Here is an 18,360-nt window from a genome sequence, read left to right as displayed (position 1 = left end):
AAAAATCATTTTATTTGAAAAAACAATGCATAAAAAGGACAATAAATAAAGTTATATCTATTTACAGCTTTTGCATAAGTTAGAAAAAAAAAGCTATACAAGGCTCTCTGGAGACAGACGGACAACAAGGCTCTGTGGAGACAGACAGACATATACTGACAGTCATCCCCGGAACACTCCATCTACCCTCTGGTTACAACAGCCTGGTGTCCCAGAGACAGGCTAGAAAATATAGCCCATATAACCTACTAAGAGTAAATAGTGCTCTGCCATTAGTGTCCTATACCGTTCTCCACACAGACACACCAGGGCTAGTTACCATAGGACGCTCACACACAAGCACATAGGACTCAAAAGCACACACACACACATATATTGTTGTATGGAGGCCTTCCTTATTATACAGCTGGAGGGGGCAAGGACTAGTGCTGTATTCTGTTGCGTTACCACAAATTAGGATTAGGAAGGCCATACTGGGAAACTCCAGACACCATGAAGAAAAAGGATGTTTGTTAAACTAAGGCACTTACACAGCTTCACTGAGGTAGGCAGCGCACTGCTGGTCTGGCCATATAAGAGCAAAGGACTCTGGGTAAGGCAGAGCATAGTGGTAAAATGGTGGAGCTTCGCATTACTCCTTTATTCTGACAACTACTAAAAATGCTAATGGGGCCAATATCATTGGTGCCGAAACAAGAGCCTGCAAATGGCGAGTTTGCACATTGTTCATCTTCTGAGCAGGTGGACTGTTAAATGGGGCCGCACGCTAAAACCAGACGGGTAGGTAGTGGTTGGCATCTCCAACTTTGGTCCCCAGTGTTTTTATTACAGAAGAGGGTAGAAAGGTGCGACGCTGCAGCCAGACGTCATATTAGAGATCTGTTACTTTATTCTCCACCAGGGCGGAGATCTGCTGCAGGCGGTACGCCAGCTGCATCTTCTGTCCACTGGGATCCTCCTCTAGAGCGGTGCTGATCTGTGAGAGATGACGGCAAGCACATGAGACATAGGGCTCCCCTCATACACAGCATACAATGCCCTAACCACACTATAACGGAACTGCAGTAACACCTGTATGCACTCACCTGGTCATAGTACTTGTTGATATAATTGTACAGTTCTTGCAAGGCCACCAGGGAGTTCAGGTCGGCAGCATGAATCTGGATGGAGGCAGAGGTGCTTTCGTTAGACATAGAGAGCAGCAGACATAAATACACAGAGACTGGGCACGGTGGAAGACTTAATATATACTCAGTGAAAGTACTAGTAGCTTCTTTTCTGTCTGCCATTGATGTAACCTCACAGCTAAATGAACATAAAATCTTGCTGGATTGCAGATGTCAGCTGTGGCTGATGGAAAATATGATGGGGCAACAACCCTGTGCGCACCATCACCATTCAACTACACTTGTTCTTTCGCCTATAGCTAGGTACACACTAGGACGACGGATCGGCCATCCGGCCAATCTGCTGTCCCATCTGACGATTGGTAAGTGCATACACACTTACCAATCGTCGGCCCGATGCTGCGTGATTGGCGTCACAAGTGGGCGGGCATTTACATGTGCCCGCCCAGTTCAGCTGTCAGTCACCGGCGGCCTCTGCAGCAAGTGTACAGGCGGTCGGCTGACCATCCGTACACAGAGGCCACCAGCTGGTACACACCCAGCGATGTGCCCACGACATATATCGGCTGTTCATTTAAACGGCAGATATGTCGGCCAGTGTGTACCCAGCATTAGCCACAACTGGCTGCACTGTACAGAGCTGGCACGGAATGGGCACTGCAATTTGCTTGTGTACGGGCACCTTATAATATTAGCAATTCATGTTTAAAATAATGACAATTAGGAAAGTCGCACAAAAAAGCAACATGTGATAAGCAGACGTGTGCTTCCTCCTACATGGGCCGATTCTAGCCGGGCACTGACATAGGAAGAGATGGTGACATACATACATACTGCTCCATGGTAACATCACATACATTGACCCTATGTCTGTAGGCAGAGAGAAGATTTACTCACCCCAGACAGCTCTGTGAGAGAGGAGTTCATCTCCTGGTCACTGGCCGGGGCGGTCTGTCTGATATCAGTATAGTACCTAATAATGAGAGGACACAATGTACAGCCTGCACATGGGAGGTTATAACATCATTTATAGATACAGATTAGGCTGTATTATAAGACATCTCACTGCAAGATCATAGCACATGAGGAAGAACTCTGTCTGTGCTCTACCCAGTGCCAGATTAACAACAGGCAGCCGTGGCAGTCACCCAGGAGCCCCCACCACACATCGCTCCATTACTAGTGTGGGGGCATTGTGGGATATGTGAACAAGGGTTTTCTGTGTGGCGTAATATGAAATGGGGGCACTACAGTGTGTTTGACACATTTGTAGTGCTGGGACTCGAGTATTTATACTTTTAATAACTTTATCAGCAGATCATACGGACAATTTTATTGGTAGGTGCATCCACAAATGAGAGAGAGAGAGAGAGAGAGAGAGAGAGAGACCCCCCCCCTCCCCGCACTGTCGCAGACATTCGTGCAGCTGTAATCAACACATTGGTGTCAGCAGCTCTGAAATTCAGGATGGGTGATGATTTGTCATAGGATACCAACATGGGACCACAGCCGTTCTGACTGAGAGGGAGAAGGAACGCTTACTGCCTGGAGGGAGCTACTTTTACTATTAAATTAATTCATATAATTTATTGTTGGCCACCCGTCCTTCTGTTTGCATATATCCAATATGTACAAAATTATTTATCATTGTAGTCCGCAATTTATTTAATTACAGAGGACTTTTCACGCTACAATGCACTTTCTGAGGGGAAATTAAACTTTTTGCCCAGAAGTATTATAGCATTTTATCCCTACTCATTTCATTCTTTGATAGGACCTGAGAGCACTAGTCCTGCGTAGCTTACACTACGGTATGTACTTACTTCTCCACTAGTTGCTTGTAACGTGGGATTTCGCGAGCATAAAGCAGTTTGTTGACAGGCGAATCCTATGAGGGAAATATACAAGTCACCGTGGATCCAGACATAGAAGCCGCCTCTTACTTCTCCCTGTAACTTTGCATACTCACTCTCCCCACTTTGTGCTCAGAGATGGTGCACGAGTCAATAAAGGTCTGAGCGATGACCGTCAGGATGGAATCCACGTTCTCCGACACCTCAATATCAAAGACCATCTGAGGGTTTTTCAGGATGAGCACCCAGAACCTCTGCATGAGGCTGCAATCGAGTAGAGGCAGGAAGCGGTTTATATGACAGCAGTAAAGCAAATGAAGAGAAAGAATATGGGCAACAGGGCAGAAAGGAATCGAGGATCCGAACTTCTCACGCCAGCCCTGTCCTCACCTGTGCGTTTTCCAAATGTGCACGGTCTCTGCGTCCTCAATCCCATGCTTCTCCGCCATTTCATCCAGGAAGTCAAAGAAATATTTGATGGCGAGGGGCACAGGCCGGTTTACCCCCAACATCACCTGGAACGTGTCATCCACAAACTTCTGCAATGTTCCCTGTGAGGGGCCAAGATGAGGAAAACTCAACGTCCACGTTATAAGAACCAACATGGCCACCGCTGATAGATTACCACGCAGAGTTTCTAGGCATCGTTCTCCTCACCTTCATGGAGAGCAGGCGAGTCAGGTAGATTTCTGGAATGGCTTTGGCGCGCTCTCTCTCCCGCAAGCTGCTGCGTCGCTGCTTACAGACCTCTGGTTCTTCCACAGACTTTACCAGGTGCCACGTTCTAATGCCACCATCTTCCCCATCTTCCAACATTGGGGTTTCTGTTATGGAAAGAGGTGGTTTAGAGATGGCGGAGACAGATTCATGAGATGACATGGCGGATCAAATAGGGAAGCCCGGGGGATTGAATGTAAGAATATAGACGGCTGCTGAAATAAAACAGGAGAGGAAAACACTCACTCTCTCCCCCCAGGAAACTGCTGCTTGGTGTCTCACACTGATTATTATGTAGACGGGGTATTAAAGCCACAGTCGCATCATTGGGGACCTGGTAACAGAACAGACGTGTAAGACTCAGACAGAACTGCCAGTGATATCACAGGTACATAGGACCCATTACTCACCTTATAATGGTGCAAAGTGTTCAGCCTCTTCCACTGATCCTGTACTAATGATGTCAAGTCCTCATCGGATAGAGTCAGGTGGCCAGCTTGCCCAGAGCGCCATTCTGTGGAGAGACACTTAATACTTAGGGGTCTATTTACTAAGCAGTGTTAGGAAACAGAGTGGAAAGTGGTAAGAAAGTGATAAGGTGCCAGCCAATCAGCTCAAAACTGCCATCTCACAGGCTGTGTTTGAAAAATGACAGTTGGGAGCTGATTGGCTGGCACCTTATCACTTTTCACTCTGTTTCCTAACACTGCTTAGTAAATAGACCCCTTAATAATGTAAAAAAAAACGGAAACCAAATAACGTTTCCTGAGAACAGCGGCGGATCATCCCCCTGCCCCCTGGTAACACCTCTCTCCTTCCCGCTAGCACTGGAAGCTAACAGAACAGCGGCACATCCAGCAGGGAACGAGCAGAGACGGCAGCTGATCAGTGGGAGCAGCTCCCCGGACCCTCCCCAGCCCAGCACACAGCAGCAGTCTCTGCTCTCCCCCTGCCCAATTTTGTAACGCTGCACTGGTTCCGCCCCTGCTTCTCAATTCCAGGCCCCGGGACGCACAGTGCATGTTTTCCATATCTCCTGAAGCAAAGGTGTATTCATTACCGACCGATTCATTTTAAAAAGATCCACATTTTGTTATTATTTCACTTGCGATTCTGTGAGGAGACCTGGAAACCATGCACTGTTAGTGTGGCTTTGAGAAGCACTGCTATAGGAAAATGTACAGAATAAAAGCAGCTATGAGGATAGTAGATGACTAGGATCCACAATCATATAACAGGTAAGGAGTAAGCAGAGCTTCACTATGCATAGCCCAGGTCTCTAGTTACCTTACTGTCAGCAATAGATAATATATTATACCTTATAATTACAACCTTTACTAATCACTGTTGAAGTTATACAGCTACAAAGCACTATATCATACTAAAATCACCTAAGTAAGTTTATATGTATTATAAACCAGTGTTCTACTGTAGTTGACCCCCTCTGCTTACATAGTGCTTTAATGGCGGGGTCACCGTACCGCTCTGAAACGCTACCACTAACTGACCAACAGCGTTAAACGTAGCTATCGGATGTAGTTATCGCTGCGCCAAATATCATCTCCGTGGCTTATTTCCATTCAGGCTTCGCATTACCTGCGCATGGTAGAAGTAATGCCGCGGTCTGTAACGTACGTTGTAACCATCGCTGCCTCAGTTGACCTTACCTAGGTCTAGTGTGTGCGCAGGCGGCCGCTGGGAGAACGGGGTTCCCTTGTACACATGATTCAAGATCTTCCCTTTAACTTGGGTGATGGTGTCTGTATCCAGCACTTTGACCGGCACGCGCTGCACTTCCGACCCGTTCTTCACTATGACCGTGAGCGTCATCTGCCGATACTCAATGTCCTCCCGCAGCAGCCGGCCATCATTCAGAGTGCGCTTTGCCTTCCCAGTCACTGCATCCACCGGTCCCTTGTCCACCTGATACTTTATGGCACAGTACAACATGTACAGAGGCTCTGCTGCAGCTTCCTGGGAGGAGAGACCGGTACACATCGGGGATTATAACTTCACAGCACTTGAGGCAACAGTAACCGGTTCTTCCATTACAGATTACACAGTCTGAAATAGACCCCTAAGTCCACTACTGTGGGCAAGCCGCTAACTGAGCTGGTAAAATTCCATTTGACACCATCGTTGCCTGGCCAGCCCGCATGTAGTCAGTAGCTACGTGAAACTACTACAAAACTGTACCGGCTTATGGGAGCAGCCATTTTTTTTAGGCCAATTGTGGAATTACAAAACCCACATAAAAATTAGATTTACTAAGCCTTGGATGGAGATAAAGTGGAGAGGATAAAGTACCAACCAATCAGCTCCTAACTGTCATTTTTCAAACACAGCCTGTGACATGGCAGTTAGGAGCTGACTGGCTGGTACTTTATCGCAGTTCACTTCATCTCCATACAAGGCTTCATACATAGGGCCTAATTCAGCTTCAGATGGAATAGCTAAGCTGCTCGCAAGCAGCTTTGCAGTTCTGTCTGTGCTAATGCGATAATGCACAGGGGGCATCACGCCCCCTGCTGCATTACGTATCCGAGCTGCGTTGTTCAACGCGGCATCGGATACTCTGCGGACCATCGGCCGGCTAAGGTGACCCACGGGGTCATGTAGCCGGCCGTCGCAGCTGCGAGGAAGAGGCTAGGAAATCTCCGTCAGCCGCCGGAGATACTGGCCTCTTCCCTCCCCCATCAACGACGGCGGCGACACGCCTCCGTTTCAGGTTGCAACATCTGTAATCGCACCCTAAATTGCCCGATTTTGCTTGCAGTCTCATAGGGGTTTGTATTAAAATACACTATTTAAGGGATACTGTATATACGGCATAGAACCGCACTACATCGCGGGCATCACCGCTAACTGAATGGCTCTAGCAAAGCAACAGAATTTATTCAAAAACTAGAAACAATTAACGCCAATGCACTAACATAATCACTAGTGAAGTGACTCCGCATTAGCAGAACCTAAAGACGATATTAAACTGCAAGTAGAGAAAGGAGAGGCGGAGGAGAGACGAGACACTGACCCGGAGGAAAGGGTGCAGGCAGATGGACATCCAATTGGTCAGAAGTTTCTCCACCACAGTTTCCGTCCTGAAAATGAGACAGACAAAGCACTTTGTCATTACACTGTACAGCTAGGAGACCCTCGATCTGTTTATTTCATACCTAGAACCTCACATTGCTGAACAAGACAACTGAACCCTCCCCATGATGCACTCTCAGACACTTATTAATAACTAGGAGCAAACCGCAATGAAACGCGACTGGTTATTACCAAAGGCAAGAGCTTCTATTTACCTGCGAAGAAGCAGCTTCGGGTTCTTGGCCACACATTGGTCTACCAGGTTGGACAGCAGCGTCTTCATAACGTCAGTCAGATACTCCAGCTTACCAAGCAGAGCAACGGTGAGCAAGGAGGCAGCATGGCAGCGGTCACGTTGCGACAATGTGGGCTGTGCATCCAATGTCTCGATCAGCTTAGAGGCAAGGACAAACAAAAATAAAATGTAATACCAAGATGAGGTCAAATATCCAACTGAAGCCTTTACACAAAGAAGGTCCTTCTCAGAACTGCAGGGTGTTGAGAAGTTTGGATGAGTGTTGTAGGAGACAAGATGTAACAAAGTTAGAGGAGCAAAAGGACGAGGTATAGACTAAGCAATGTATGACCAGCTTCTACCTTGATGAGGAAAAGCTTGTTATTGAGGAGGTTGGAGAACTGGGTTAGGCCTTGCTCCACGGTGCTTCTCCTGTTCTCCAGCACATCCAAGCTCTTCCTGATTGGGGAGCTGGTGTCTCCAGGAAAGAATATCTTTTCCACATATGTCTTATAGTCTAGGAAGGGGATGCCCGAGCCTTCAATATCGCTAGTAAGATCCATCATCTCCGTCATTAGATCTGAAAGTGGCGAGATCAGAAAGCCAAAAACACAAATGAAAGAACTAACAATGTAATGAAAACAAAGTTGTATAAAAGAACAAAGTGGAGACAATACCAGTAAATTCCTTTCTACATTGATCTCCCACGCTGGTCTCCAAGTTCTCCAGTTGCACAAGGACCTTCTTATAATCCCTCATGGCCAGCTTACTCTTTCTTCTGTAAAACACCAACATTAAAGACTGAAAATAGCTCTGGAGTAAAAAAACAAAAAACAAAACAAAAAAAACAATTGCATTCTCATAACACTACACATCACCAGGATGGGTATCTGTCCTGTGTGCACGGTCAATGTCACCACTATCCATGAGTGGACAACACGTCTGGTCCAAGATAGTTGGTGGACACCACTGGTGGTCTAAGATGAATTGTGGACACCATTGCTGGTCTAAGATGGATGGGGGACATCCAAGCTAGAGTATCTGTACCTGTACATGAAGATGATTATTAAAACGAAAGGGATGAGCAGAGCAGCCCCAACACCTAGACCAATTTTGGCTTCTCTAGGAAAACTTGATTGTCCCTCTACATCATATTTCACTTGTCCGAGGTTGAAGCGAAGATTTCCCATGTGCACCTGAATAAAACCAAAAAATAAATACAAAATAAAAATGTAAAACCCTCATCCAATCAGTATAGGCTTAATGTATTTCACCAGGATTGAGATTACTAACCACAAATTCTGGTAATGAAGCGCTTGTGTCCAGTGGCTGGGGTGGAATAAGCGGTGGTTCACAGTACAGGTGGTTGTGGGTGAGAGTCTTCACAGCACAGATACCGTTTCCAATCATGGCTTGGACTTCTTGTTTACTGATCCCAGAGTCCAATCCCTCCCCCTAAGACAGAATGCAAGTAAGCGACCCAGCTGCACTACAGGGGTGTATAGTGGGTGAAGAGTTACATCATATTATACCTCTATATCGAGCACGTTCCCAGGCTTCAGGCTGTATGGTTTGTTGGGACTTTCTCGATTCAGGGGTTTGAGGGACGGGTTTTTCTGGTACGTAAAATTCTTTCCAAAGCTACTGAACGGAATCCGGAGATTGTCTAGGACAAAGAGTACGTCCACAAGAAGGTAATCTTCAGGGACCAAGGGCACGACGCACTTAATAACTGTGGGGGAATCGTGACTGCACTCCTCACTAAACTGAAAGTAGAAGACCAGTAACAAAATAGAAATTAAAAAGGAGCATAAATACAGCAATTGTCTACATTTTCTGAATAAAGGACATAAAAAGCAATTAGTCTATATAGAGCAGCTACTGGTGACATCTGACTGACATTCAAGTTTATTGGATGAAGCACTGTGGAAGCTGCATCCAAGTTGTGTCACTTAAAACTTTTGCCCAGGGACTCAAACAAAACCCCCGACCAGAATGTGACAAAGTGACCATGCCAAGGAGGCAATCTTCGCTCAAGGGGTCTACATTTCATGTGTAGCGCAAGTGGGGTAGGGTGGTTCTAAGATGTTCATTCTGCACAGAGTTTAGGTGCCAAGAAGAGCTCATGAACCTCACCTCTTGCACAGGATTAGGTGCCACCTCCCTCTTCCTCCGCCTCCTCCTCCTTCTGATGTTCTCTTCTTTGCTTTGAAGCTCCTCTAGAGGGGGCCTGGCCAGAGCACTCATACGTGGAGTCTGTATAACATCCAGATTTGAACCGTTGACCACAATAATCCGTCCTCCCCTGTGGAGAAATGAACCACACACAGGTGAGACCTTGACACCTGAAGTAAGGTCTGTGCCAAGACTTCAGGACCAATTCCTACTTATAGAAGGCGGTCAAGGGAATAGCAGAGGTGATGGTCGGGTTGTCCGTATAGTTGAACAATGCATCGTCCAGGACTCTTTCTGCTGTGCCATAGAGGACACTAATAGACATCTCCAGCTGTAAATCACTGGGGCTGGTAACACAATAGATCTGATCTTCAGTGATGTTTCTAAATCTGCCAGGAAAAGAGAAACTAAAATCGGTTCTCAGGAACACAGAAAGCACATAAAAGACAGACACGTAAAAACGCTACTACTGACATCTCACAGGGTAAGCTGCCCACGGCCACAGTTATCTGATCGCCAGTCAAAAGCTTGGACCCGGAGATGGTGATTTGCGTCCCTCCAGCCATGGGACCCCTGAGTGGAGTAAGGTACTGAGGAATGGGATCCTGTGAAGGTCACAATACCTGGATTAGCTTCTTTCGCTATCTCTAAAGCAAGCATAGCATGTGGTGCGGAGTGAGAAGCCGAGCACTGGCCTAGTGCCCAGGCCGTCTGCTTCCACTGGGTGCAAGTGATGAATCTGAGCATCAGGGCTCACCTGGTAAGAGAAAAGCTGACTGGAAACGCCAGGCTCCCGGTCCTTTACTGAGACTTTCACAGGCCCAGACACCTCGCCCGGGCTGGAAGACAACCTGCAGACAATACTGAGTAGACAAGGCGTACAGTTAGCTTCAGCGAACATTAGTTGTCCCCTAAATACAGGAATCAATTCAATTGTGGGACATTATACAAGAACATTACCTCACAAAGTAAAATAAGTGCCTCTCAGACTCACAACAACATCACCACCACCACAATAATCAAAATTTCACTATTGTCACAGGACAATGGGCGCCCACAGGCCAATATGAAAATATGAAGTTTATCTTCACAGAACCTAGCCAGGCTCGGATAGGCACTTCAAAGAAATGTAAAAAATATACTGTATCTATCAAGTGCAATACAATAAAATGCAAAAATCCTGAGAAAAAAACAAGAGATATGGTAAGAACTTACCTTTGTTATCTCTGTTTCTACGAAGTCCATAGGGTCCACAGGGTTGACCTTGGGGTATAGGTTGGGAACCAAATCCGGGCACCACGCAGTTAAAGCTTTTAGCTCCCAGGATGCACTTGGGTCCACTCTCCCTATAACCCCGCCCCCCAGCCAGAGGCACCTCAGATTGTAAGTAGCCAAAGGCCGGAGGAGGAGAGAAAAAGAGAGAGAAAACTGGAACACTCTAGAACCATACTCACAGAAAAGGAGACGGGAAGCCGGTGACCAGTAACACAGCCCATATGAAGCCAGGTGCGTCAGGGCGGGCGCCCTGTGGACCCTATGGACTTCGTAGAAACAGAGATAACAAAGGTAAGTTCTTACCATATCTCTTGTTTTCTACTTCAGGGTCCATAGGGGGTCCACAGGGTTGACCTTGGGGATGTCCCAAAGCAGTTCAACCAAGGGTGGGGACGCTCCTGTGCTGAGAGGAGAATCCGTCGCCAAAAAGGAAGCATCCTGAGAGGCAAAGGAAACCAATGCCTAGAACCTTAAAAAGGTATGGACAGAAGACCACGTGGACACCTAGTAAGGCAAAACAGCCGAGGCGCCACGACGAGCCGCCCACGAGGGTTACACGGCCCGAGAAAAAAACAAGCCTCAACGACAGAAATGCCCACCCATGGGTAGGCCCCTGAGGAAGACATACGAGGCCATCCAGTCAACATTTCATTATAGGCCGGCCATCGTTTCCTGTTAAAACCAGAAACCGCAGACCACCAATAAGGAGTCCGCTTACCATAAGGAACTTGAACGGATCACATAAAGCCAAAGAGGCCGGACCACAGTCCATGAGGCCACAACAGCCGAGAGGACTGGGAACTGAATGGCCATACCATAAGTTCCAGAATAATATGGAACCTAAAACCACTTTAAGAAGAAACACAGGGCGAGAGCAACTCACACCCTGACATGATGCCCTCCAGAAGAGGGAGCCACATGAGAACGCTCCCCATTCAGACACTCTCCTGGTTGATTTAAACACCCTGAGAGAGAGAGAGAGAGAGAGAGCTTAAACAATAGACCATGTAATGGCTATCACAACCAGCGGTTCCATTGACTGTCCCCGGAGGGAACAAAGAACCACTACTAACTCCCCAGGAGTCCCTAGGGAGGACAAGTGGAGACATAATCCAGAAAACACTCCAAAGGATGAACTGGATACCAGAGCGGAGCAATTCCATATCTTAACCATACCGACAGTGTAGAGATCCGCACTGTCAGGAAGGCCAGGCCAAGGGTGAAACCCAAGCCAGCTGGAAGGAATGCCAGAATATCTGGAAATCCTGGACACCGGAGGATCGTATCGACAGGTACGATACCATAAGAATTATGTATGCCACAGTCCGTGGCAGATCCCAGCAAAGTCTGGCCTATCTGCTCTAAACATCTCAATGAAGACAGAGCCAGGGAAGCCCGAGGACCACAGTAGGGGCGCAGTTAAAGACAAGCGATCCAGATCCAGGGAAAAACAAGGACCCTGAGACAACAGGTCCAGATAGTGAAGCAGTAGGAACGGAGCATCGAGGAGGAGACTCCGAAAATCTTAGTACCAGTGATGTCTGGGACGACCTGGAGCCCCCAGAAGGAAAGCCCCTCCGTCTCGAATTAAACTTCCGAAGACCTCGAGGAAGAAGGGAGACCGGAGGACACAGGTACACAAAGTGGAAGGACCACTTCACTGACAAAGAGTCACTGAAGGTAGCTTCAGTACTCCTAGAGCTGGACTGTAACACCGGTAATGTGTGATCGAGTCAGAAGGCCATGGGGATCAATCCCCTCAGGGAGGCCCCCTCTGCTCACCAGGAGTTGAAACCTCTCTTGGAGAAGAGACTAGTCCCCGGGATGCACGCCGTGACGGCTGAGGAAGCCCGCTTCCCAATGGAGAGCTCCGGGAATAAACACCGCAGAGTTGGCCAGGAGAAGACCCTTGGACTATGTCAGAATGGGTGACATTCCTAACATTGCCACCCAACTACCAGTGTTGCCTAGATGGAAGCCACTGTTGTGACACTGTCGGACTGAACCTATTCAGGTTTACCGTGACAAATGGGTTAGGCCAGAGTGAAAGTCCAAGACAGCTTAAAGTATCAACAAGGTAAGTGGCAGGGCAGAAGCGACAGACGTCCAACTGCCCCGAAATGAATGCGGACCAGACACTGTCTTTAGCAAAGAACACCCTGGACGAGATGGCCATAGCCACCCGGACAGAGACCAACTCGCCTCCGTAGAAAGTATCATCGTTCGAACAGCGATCCGATGGAAAAAACTCGATCCATCTGGAGGGGAGTCAATTATGGCAAGGCCTGGAATGGAACTGAGCACATTCCACCCTACCAAAAGGTAGACACTCTGGTAGGCCGCGCATCACAAAGAGTAATGACATATGTCGACTGCGTAGATATCCGCACACTCGAAGTTGAAGAGTGGAGATCTTGTCTTACGCCAGAAAAATTCTCAGATTCTGAGAATCCAGCAGTGCTCCCAGATGAAGAAAACCCTGTGAGGGATGCAGGGAGGACTTTTCTGTGACGAGAAGAAGCCCCGGTTATCCTGACCTGGCGGTAAAGTACCTTGGTGATCCTGCTAAAAGTAGGAGACCGTCCAGAGAAAGGAGCATTCGGATACACTGAACAGGTGAACTGTCAGAAAATCCATAAAGCTGGTAAACCCCGGTGGAGTTGAGGACAGCCCCAAAAGGCAGAGCCCGAAACTTACAAGTGTTGCTGTGGCACAGCAAACCTGAACCCATGCTGATGAGAGGGCTCTGTATGTACCCGTAGGTACGTATCCTGAATACTCGGATATACCATAAAATCCCCAGGTTCCAAACATCGGATGATGGAGCATGGACGATTCCACCTGAGTCAAGGCACCGTTGGAATCTGATTCAGGGATTTGAGACAGAGTATAGGCAAAGGAGGACCAGTCGGTCACCGCCCCAAAAAGAAAGTAGAACAACCAGTCCCTCACTGAGATAGTGAGGTTGGCCGAAATAGCTCTGCTTACCACAAAGACTGTATAGCTTTCTGGGATTGTAAGGCCCTGATCAGTTCTGAAGAAGGGCCCGTGTAACAATGCCTGTGAGGAGGCTGCATGAGCAATGAGAGGCCGTTGAGAATCAGTACCTCACTCTGGAAATTCCCCAGATGTAGACCTGTCCCGTCAGGCTGAGGGTATATCCTCAGGTGTAGAAACAGGGTCGTCCGGAAGTCCAGGACTGCTCGGTACTGGATAAGGTGGCCCCCGTGGAGGCCGACAGCCTAGGAAAAAACAGGCCTTTAGGCTGACCCTGAGGACAAAAAGACTTAACAGAGTTAGTCCGAATGTAGTGGGAGTAGCTAAAGACGGTATCTCCCCATTAGTGATACTGCCAATGATGCAACGATCTTGTCAAGGTCAGGACCAAACAAGAACTTCCCCCTGGAAGGAGTGTGCACCTCTGCTTTCCCATAACGCAGCCATAGGGTACTGCGGCGGATACAGACGCCGCCGAAACCCTGAAAGTTAGAAGACCGGCATCCCATGAGGTAATCCCACATATGACCACTGCATATTTTGTGAGCGGCAAAAAGATATTTGAACCTCAGACGTGTTGGAGGGGAAAAACGTCACAAAAGCATCACCATGCGATGGCCATGGTAGGACGGGCAACAGGCCCTGAAAACGAGTACATTGATTTCAGGCAAAGTTACCACCTACGGATCCGTAAAATTCGTCCAGGCCGGGATGGGAGGCGTATTAATGCCTGTAACCCGATGATTAACATACAAATCCATCCCAGAAGGGGATTTCCATTACTTGTGAGGACCCTCAGGGAATGGGAAACAGGAGGCCTTTGTGACTCCTCGTATCTGGGGACAGCCAGACTCCCGCTATGAGATCCACCCGCTGGGCAGAAAACGGGAGATGTATGATACTGGTGCAGGATCGACATTCTCTATATCCAGAATGAGCCTGGCTACCAGCCCCAAAGCAGGGATAATAATACTTGAGATCGGCTCCCCCCCATGTGAGAGGGAAAGAGCCGAATATACCATCCAGTTCACGGCAGAGCCACTGGTCAGTAACCACAGGGCGTATATCACGCCAATTAGTATTTCGTATAAAACGACATCCACCAGGGTGGCCGTTGTGGTAATCCCTGCAAGGGGAATGACAGACCGATGTGGTATCGGAGGTAATTCATGTACTGTGAAAAACCCCGGCAGGGAGCGATAGTCTGTGACACAGGGGTAAATTGCAAGAAATTGCGAGATACCCCGAGTTCAAAAGGGCAGTATGGTGAAGTAACTCCAAGCGAGTGACGACAATGGGGCCCGCCCGGCGATCCTCAAAGGAGAGGATCCTGAGAAACAACGCCCTTTAAGGGGGTCGTGCAAGGGGCCCGGCACCAGATGGTGCCGCATACGAAAACCTTTCTGAGTTAAAATCCTCCGCACTAATTCCTGCAGGCTATGACTTGCAGGATAGCAATAATGGGTGCAGTATCGTGTGCAATCTCCTGGTCAGATATATCTGACTATCTTGACGGAAATATTAAGCAGCGCCATACCGGTCCTGACTGACGCTAAGATTAGCTGCAGGAACCCATTATCAGCGTACGCAACTCACAGTTCCATCTAAAATATGGCAACGTGCAGCACGCAACAGTATGTGACAAACCTCACAGATATTAACAAATATATATATGTGAGGTCTCAGAACCACCCCAGGTACACCTGTATTAGGGCAGATAAAGAAAAGGGATAGATATACACTGACAGGTGAGAGAAAAAGCAGACAGTCAGCACTAGCAAAAGTCACATACAATGCAGACATATATATATACATACATAAGCATGACATATAATATACTGCACAATGTCGCTACATTCAACTGCCCAGATTCAGTGTCTGGGAAGGCTATAGCGCTGTGTACACTCACCCAAAATGGCCAGGTACGCAGGGGGACTGGGCTCACTGACATCCTAAGAGTTCTGCAGCACCACAGAGAGAAAATGGCCGCTGGAGACCTCAGAAGAAGCGTGGCCCGCGGAGGAAGCAGCTCAGCGACGCCAGACTGTATTATTGAAAGGCGCGCTGAGCTGAGGGGAGGAGCCGCTAGACAGGGAAGGCTTCCTCCCCTGGCTAGCAATTAACCCCCCGGGATGCCGGCTCCCGCTGCCGCTATAATCCCTGGTGGGCTGTGGACACGCGGGGTATGCCTCCATGGAGGGGGAGCCCGCCGCCACCGCTAGCGCCTCCGGTCTGTCCCCAGAGACCGGAGGCATAAGGCTGCATGTACACGCGGGTCACCGCAAGCGGTGACCACGTGACTTACCTGTCCCCGTCGATCCGGCAGCAGCCCAGGGATTCCTCCAGAGCCCGGCTAGTACAGACTCTGGGGTCCCGCTGCGATCCCCAGATCTGTACTGGCGTCGCAGCGCCGGCGGGGTGTAGGAGCGGCAGCTCAGACGTCCATTGGACAGTCTGATGCTGCCGCTCTGAAGAGTAGTAAAAAAAAAATAATAAAATAAAACTCTTTTAAGCTTAGGGGCTGCTAAGCAGCCCCCCTGCAGTAACGGTGACCCGACTCCGGCCGGGCACCAACTTAAACTGAGGTGCCTCTGGCTGGGGGGCGGGGTTATAGGGAGAGTGGACCCAAGTGCATCCTGGGAGCTAAAAGCTTTAACTGCGTGGTGCCCGGATTTGGTTCCCAACCTATACCCCAAGGTCAACCCTGTGGACCCCCTATGGACCCTGAAGTAGAAAAATGCATATTTAATTTCATTCATGTTAACTTGAGCAGGGGCGTATCTACCCATTGGCCAGGATGACCCTCGCTAGGGGCACCGGCCAAAGGGGGGCGCCGTCCGGCAGTGCCACCAGCAGCCAAGGGATGGAATCAGGCCGGGGCTACCAGGACCGGAACTAGTGGCGGTGCAGCCACCGCTAGTCCCCCGGGCCCCACAAGTGTAGGGCAGACCGCAGTGAGAGCGGTCTGCCCTACACAGTAACAAACACACAGTGGCGGCTGCGTGTTTGTTATAGCAGCCAGCCAATGAGAGTCAGACAAACTCTCAAGGGCTGCTGTGTCCATGGAGGGAGCCGGCTTCCCCCACAGCGGGTGATGGGAGAGACTTCATGACGTCTCTCCCATAGAGCAGAGCGCGCCGGGAGGAGTGCACAGTGGCGGTCGTCGGCAGGAGCGGGGATCGGGTAAGTTGTGTTTTTGTGTGTGTGTGTATGGCACAGGGGAGGGAGCTGTGGCTACTAGGGGGCACTGTATAGGGGGTGGCCGCTACTGGGGGCACTTTATGGGGGGGCGCTACTGGGGGCACTGTATAGGGGGGACTACTAATGGGGCAATGCAGTATAGGGGGGGGGGGGGACTACCAATGGCGGCTTTATTACTGGTATTATAAAGCTTGTGCCATACACCAGCCACACGCCGCTTCCCCAATTACAGCTGTTCTTGTTGTTTCACTACTGTAAGTATCAATTGTTCTTACAGCTCCTAAACTGTAAGCTTATATGGTGAGGGCCATCTTCACCTTCAGTTACAATTTGTTAGCAACATGGCAGATCAAAGTGCAGCGATCTATTATTATAGCTTGAAATAATCGCCTCTCGTAGCAGGAAATATATTTCTAAGAAATGTGGTGTAACCTTGTCACACATGTTTTCCTCTGTGTGTATGTATTTAGTGACATTATTTATTATATATATATAAAAATAAAATAAAATATATATATATATATATATATACACACACACACATATATATATATGTATATATACACACAGTTCTTTAGATACTATAATACTTGACAAAATATTTAACACAGCAACAGTTTTGGTCCTAGTAGTGTTACATCAGCAGCCCAGGTGTGTAATGACAGCACTTTATACATAAGATGATTATACCCAGGAATAATAATAACTTGTGACCGAAAGTGCTCCCCAAAGCGTAACATAGTAAATAGGAAGGCTATCAGAATAACTATAACCGCTAAGCAGGTTTTCCATGCACTGCGGATGTATATTCCAAAAGATTTGCATTTTGGAGGTTTTACCTTTAAAATCTCCCCTCAGCCTGCACATAGTGTAGTCAGCACTAATTCATGAGACTATAGCATCTACTCTAGATTCACCTGTTAAATCACTTCATGTTTTATTGCTGTTAGTGCGATTCCTACGTATAACCGGAATATTGCCTGGGCTCACAAAATGTCCGCCTCTGCTTGTACAGGTAACATGTAGTGCAGTTTAGTATAATAGTCTTTTGTTATACCAAGAGGCAATGTGACTGACTGAATTGAATACTACTGGGTCACACCCTAAATAGTGACCTATAATATTTGGGTTTGAGGACCCTTTTTCCCGTCTCTGAAAGCAAGTCCTGGGGTGTCACCACTAAACGAAGGCCCCTGAAAATCTCCCCAGGTTATGCCCCTCAGGAAACGAGGACATTTTTTTCAATAAGGGATAATTCATTAAAAACCATTGGATGAACAGAAATGTAGCTTTGCCTTTAGGATTATCCCTCCTTGTAAAGAATGTTAGACTGCCATTTTATCTGCCATTCCCGCCTCTTCGTATGCTAATGAATAACATGTGGGTGTTTTAGTAACTCCACAATAAAAAGCTTCCGTCGGAGAGGGTGAATGTAATATAGTCCTCATTGACATGGCTGGTGAATGGTTCCCCTTAAATACTCTTTAAAGGAATATGGAGCAAAAACATAGTTCTCCTGTGTAAAATACATTAGGATTCTTTTCAGATTCCTCTAGGATTGTCTCCATGGTGTCTTATAGTTATGGTCTTGCAGTAATATTACCATCCAGCAGGGGGTGCTGGGTTACCAGCAAATGACCAATTACATATAAACCTGGAGCAGATTTTCAGATTTCCTGTTCCAAATTCC

At 47.9% G+C, this 18,360-nt stretch overlaps 1 protein-coding gene across 4 annotated transcripts in view; it reads right to left on the bottom strand.

The window, feature by feature from the left end:
• PLXNB3 (plexin B3) overlaps positions 1 to 18,360 on the bottom strand; it is an 88,483-nt gene continuing 70,123 nt past the window's right edge. For all 4 annotated transcript variants that reach the window (XM_088453378.1, XM_088453381.1, XM_088453379.1 and 1 more), the window contains exons 15-35: positions 9,955 to 10,060; positions 9,672 to 9,802; positions 9,410 to 9,586; positions 9,159 to 9,327; positions 8,555 to 8,788; positions 8,316 to 8,477; positions 8,070 to 8,218; positions 7,700 to 7,800; positions 7,385 to 7,602; positions 7,003 to 7,181; positions 6,729 to 6,795; positions 5,365 to 5,671; positions 4,108 to 4,211; positions 3,944 to 4,031; positions 3,638 to 3,804; positions 3,371 to 3,531; positions 3,097 to 3,244; positions 2,951 to 3,015; positions 2,025 to 2,100; positions 1,086 to 1,160; positions 1 to 976 (exon numbers count right to left, since the gene is read on the bottom strand). In XM_088453378.1, the coding sequence (XP_088309504.1) occupies positions 872 to 976; positions 1,086 to 1,160; positions 2,025 to 2,100; positions 2,951 to 3,015; positions 3,097 to 3,244; positions 3,371 to 3,531; positions 3,638 to 3,804; positions 3,944 to 4,031; positions 4,108 to 4,211; positions 5,365 to 5,671; positions 6,729 to 6,795; positions 7,003 to 7,181; positions 7,385 to 7,602; positions 7,700 to 7,800; positions 8,070 to 8,218; positions 8,316 to 8,477; positions 8,555 to 8,788; positions 9,159 to 9,327; positions 9,410 to 9,586; positions 9,672 to 9,802; positions 9,955 to 10,060 (2,989 nt within the window). In that variant the 3' untranslated portion in view covers positions 1 to 871. The remainder of the gene's footprint in view (positions 977 to 1,085; positions 1,161 to 2,024; positions 2,101 to 2,950; positions 3,016 to 3,096; positions 3,245 to 3,370; positions 3,532 to 3,637; positions 3,805 to 3,943; positions 4,032 to 4,107; positions 4,212 to 5,364; positions 5,672 to 6,728; positions 6,796 to 7,002; positions 7,182 to 7,384; positions 7,603 to 7,699; positions 7,801 to 8,069; positions 8,219 to 8,315; positions 8,478 to 8,554; positions 8,789 to 9,158; positions 9,328 to 9,409; positions 9,587 to 9,671; positions 9,803 to 9,954; positions 10,061 to 18,360) is intronic.

This window comes from Taudactylus pleione, unplaced genomic scaffold, assembly GCF_031769625.1.
Source record: "Taudactylus pleione unplaced genomic scaffold, aTauple2 ptg000579l, whole genome shotgun sequence".
In the NCBI taxonomy this organism is placed as follows: Eukaryota; Metazoa; Chordata; class Amphibia; order Anura; family Myobatrachidae; genus Taudactylus; species Taudactylus pleione.
This window is presented reverse-complemented; position numbering and strand designations above follow the sequence as displayed.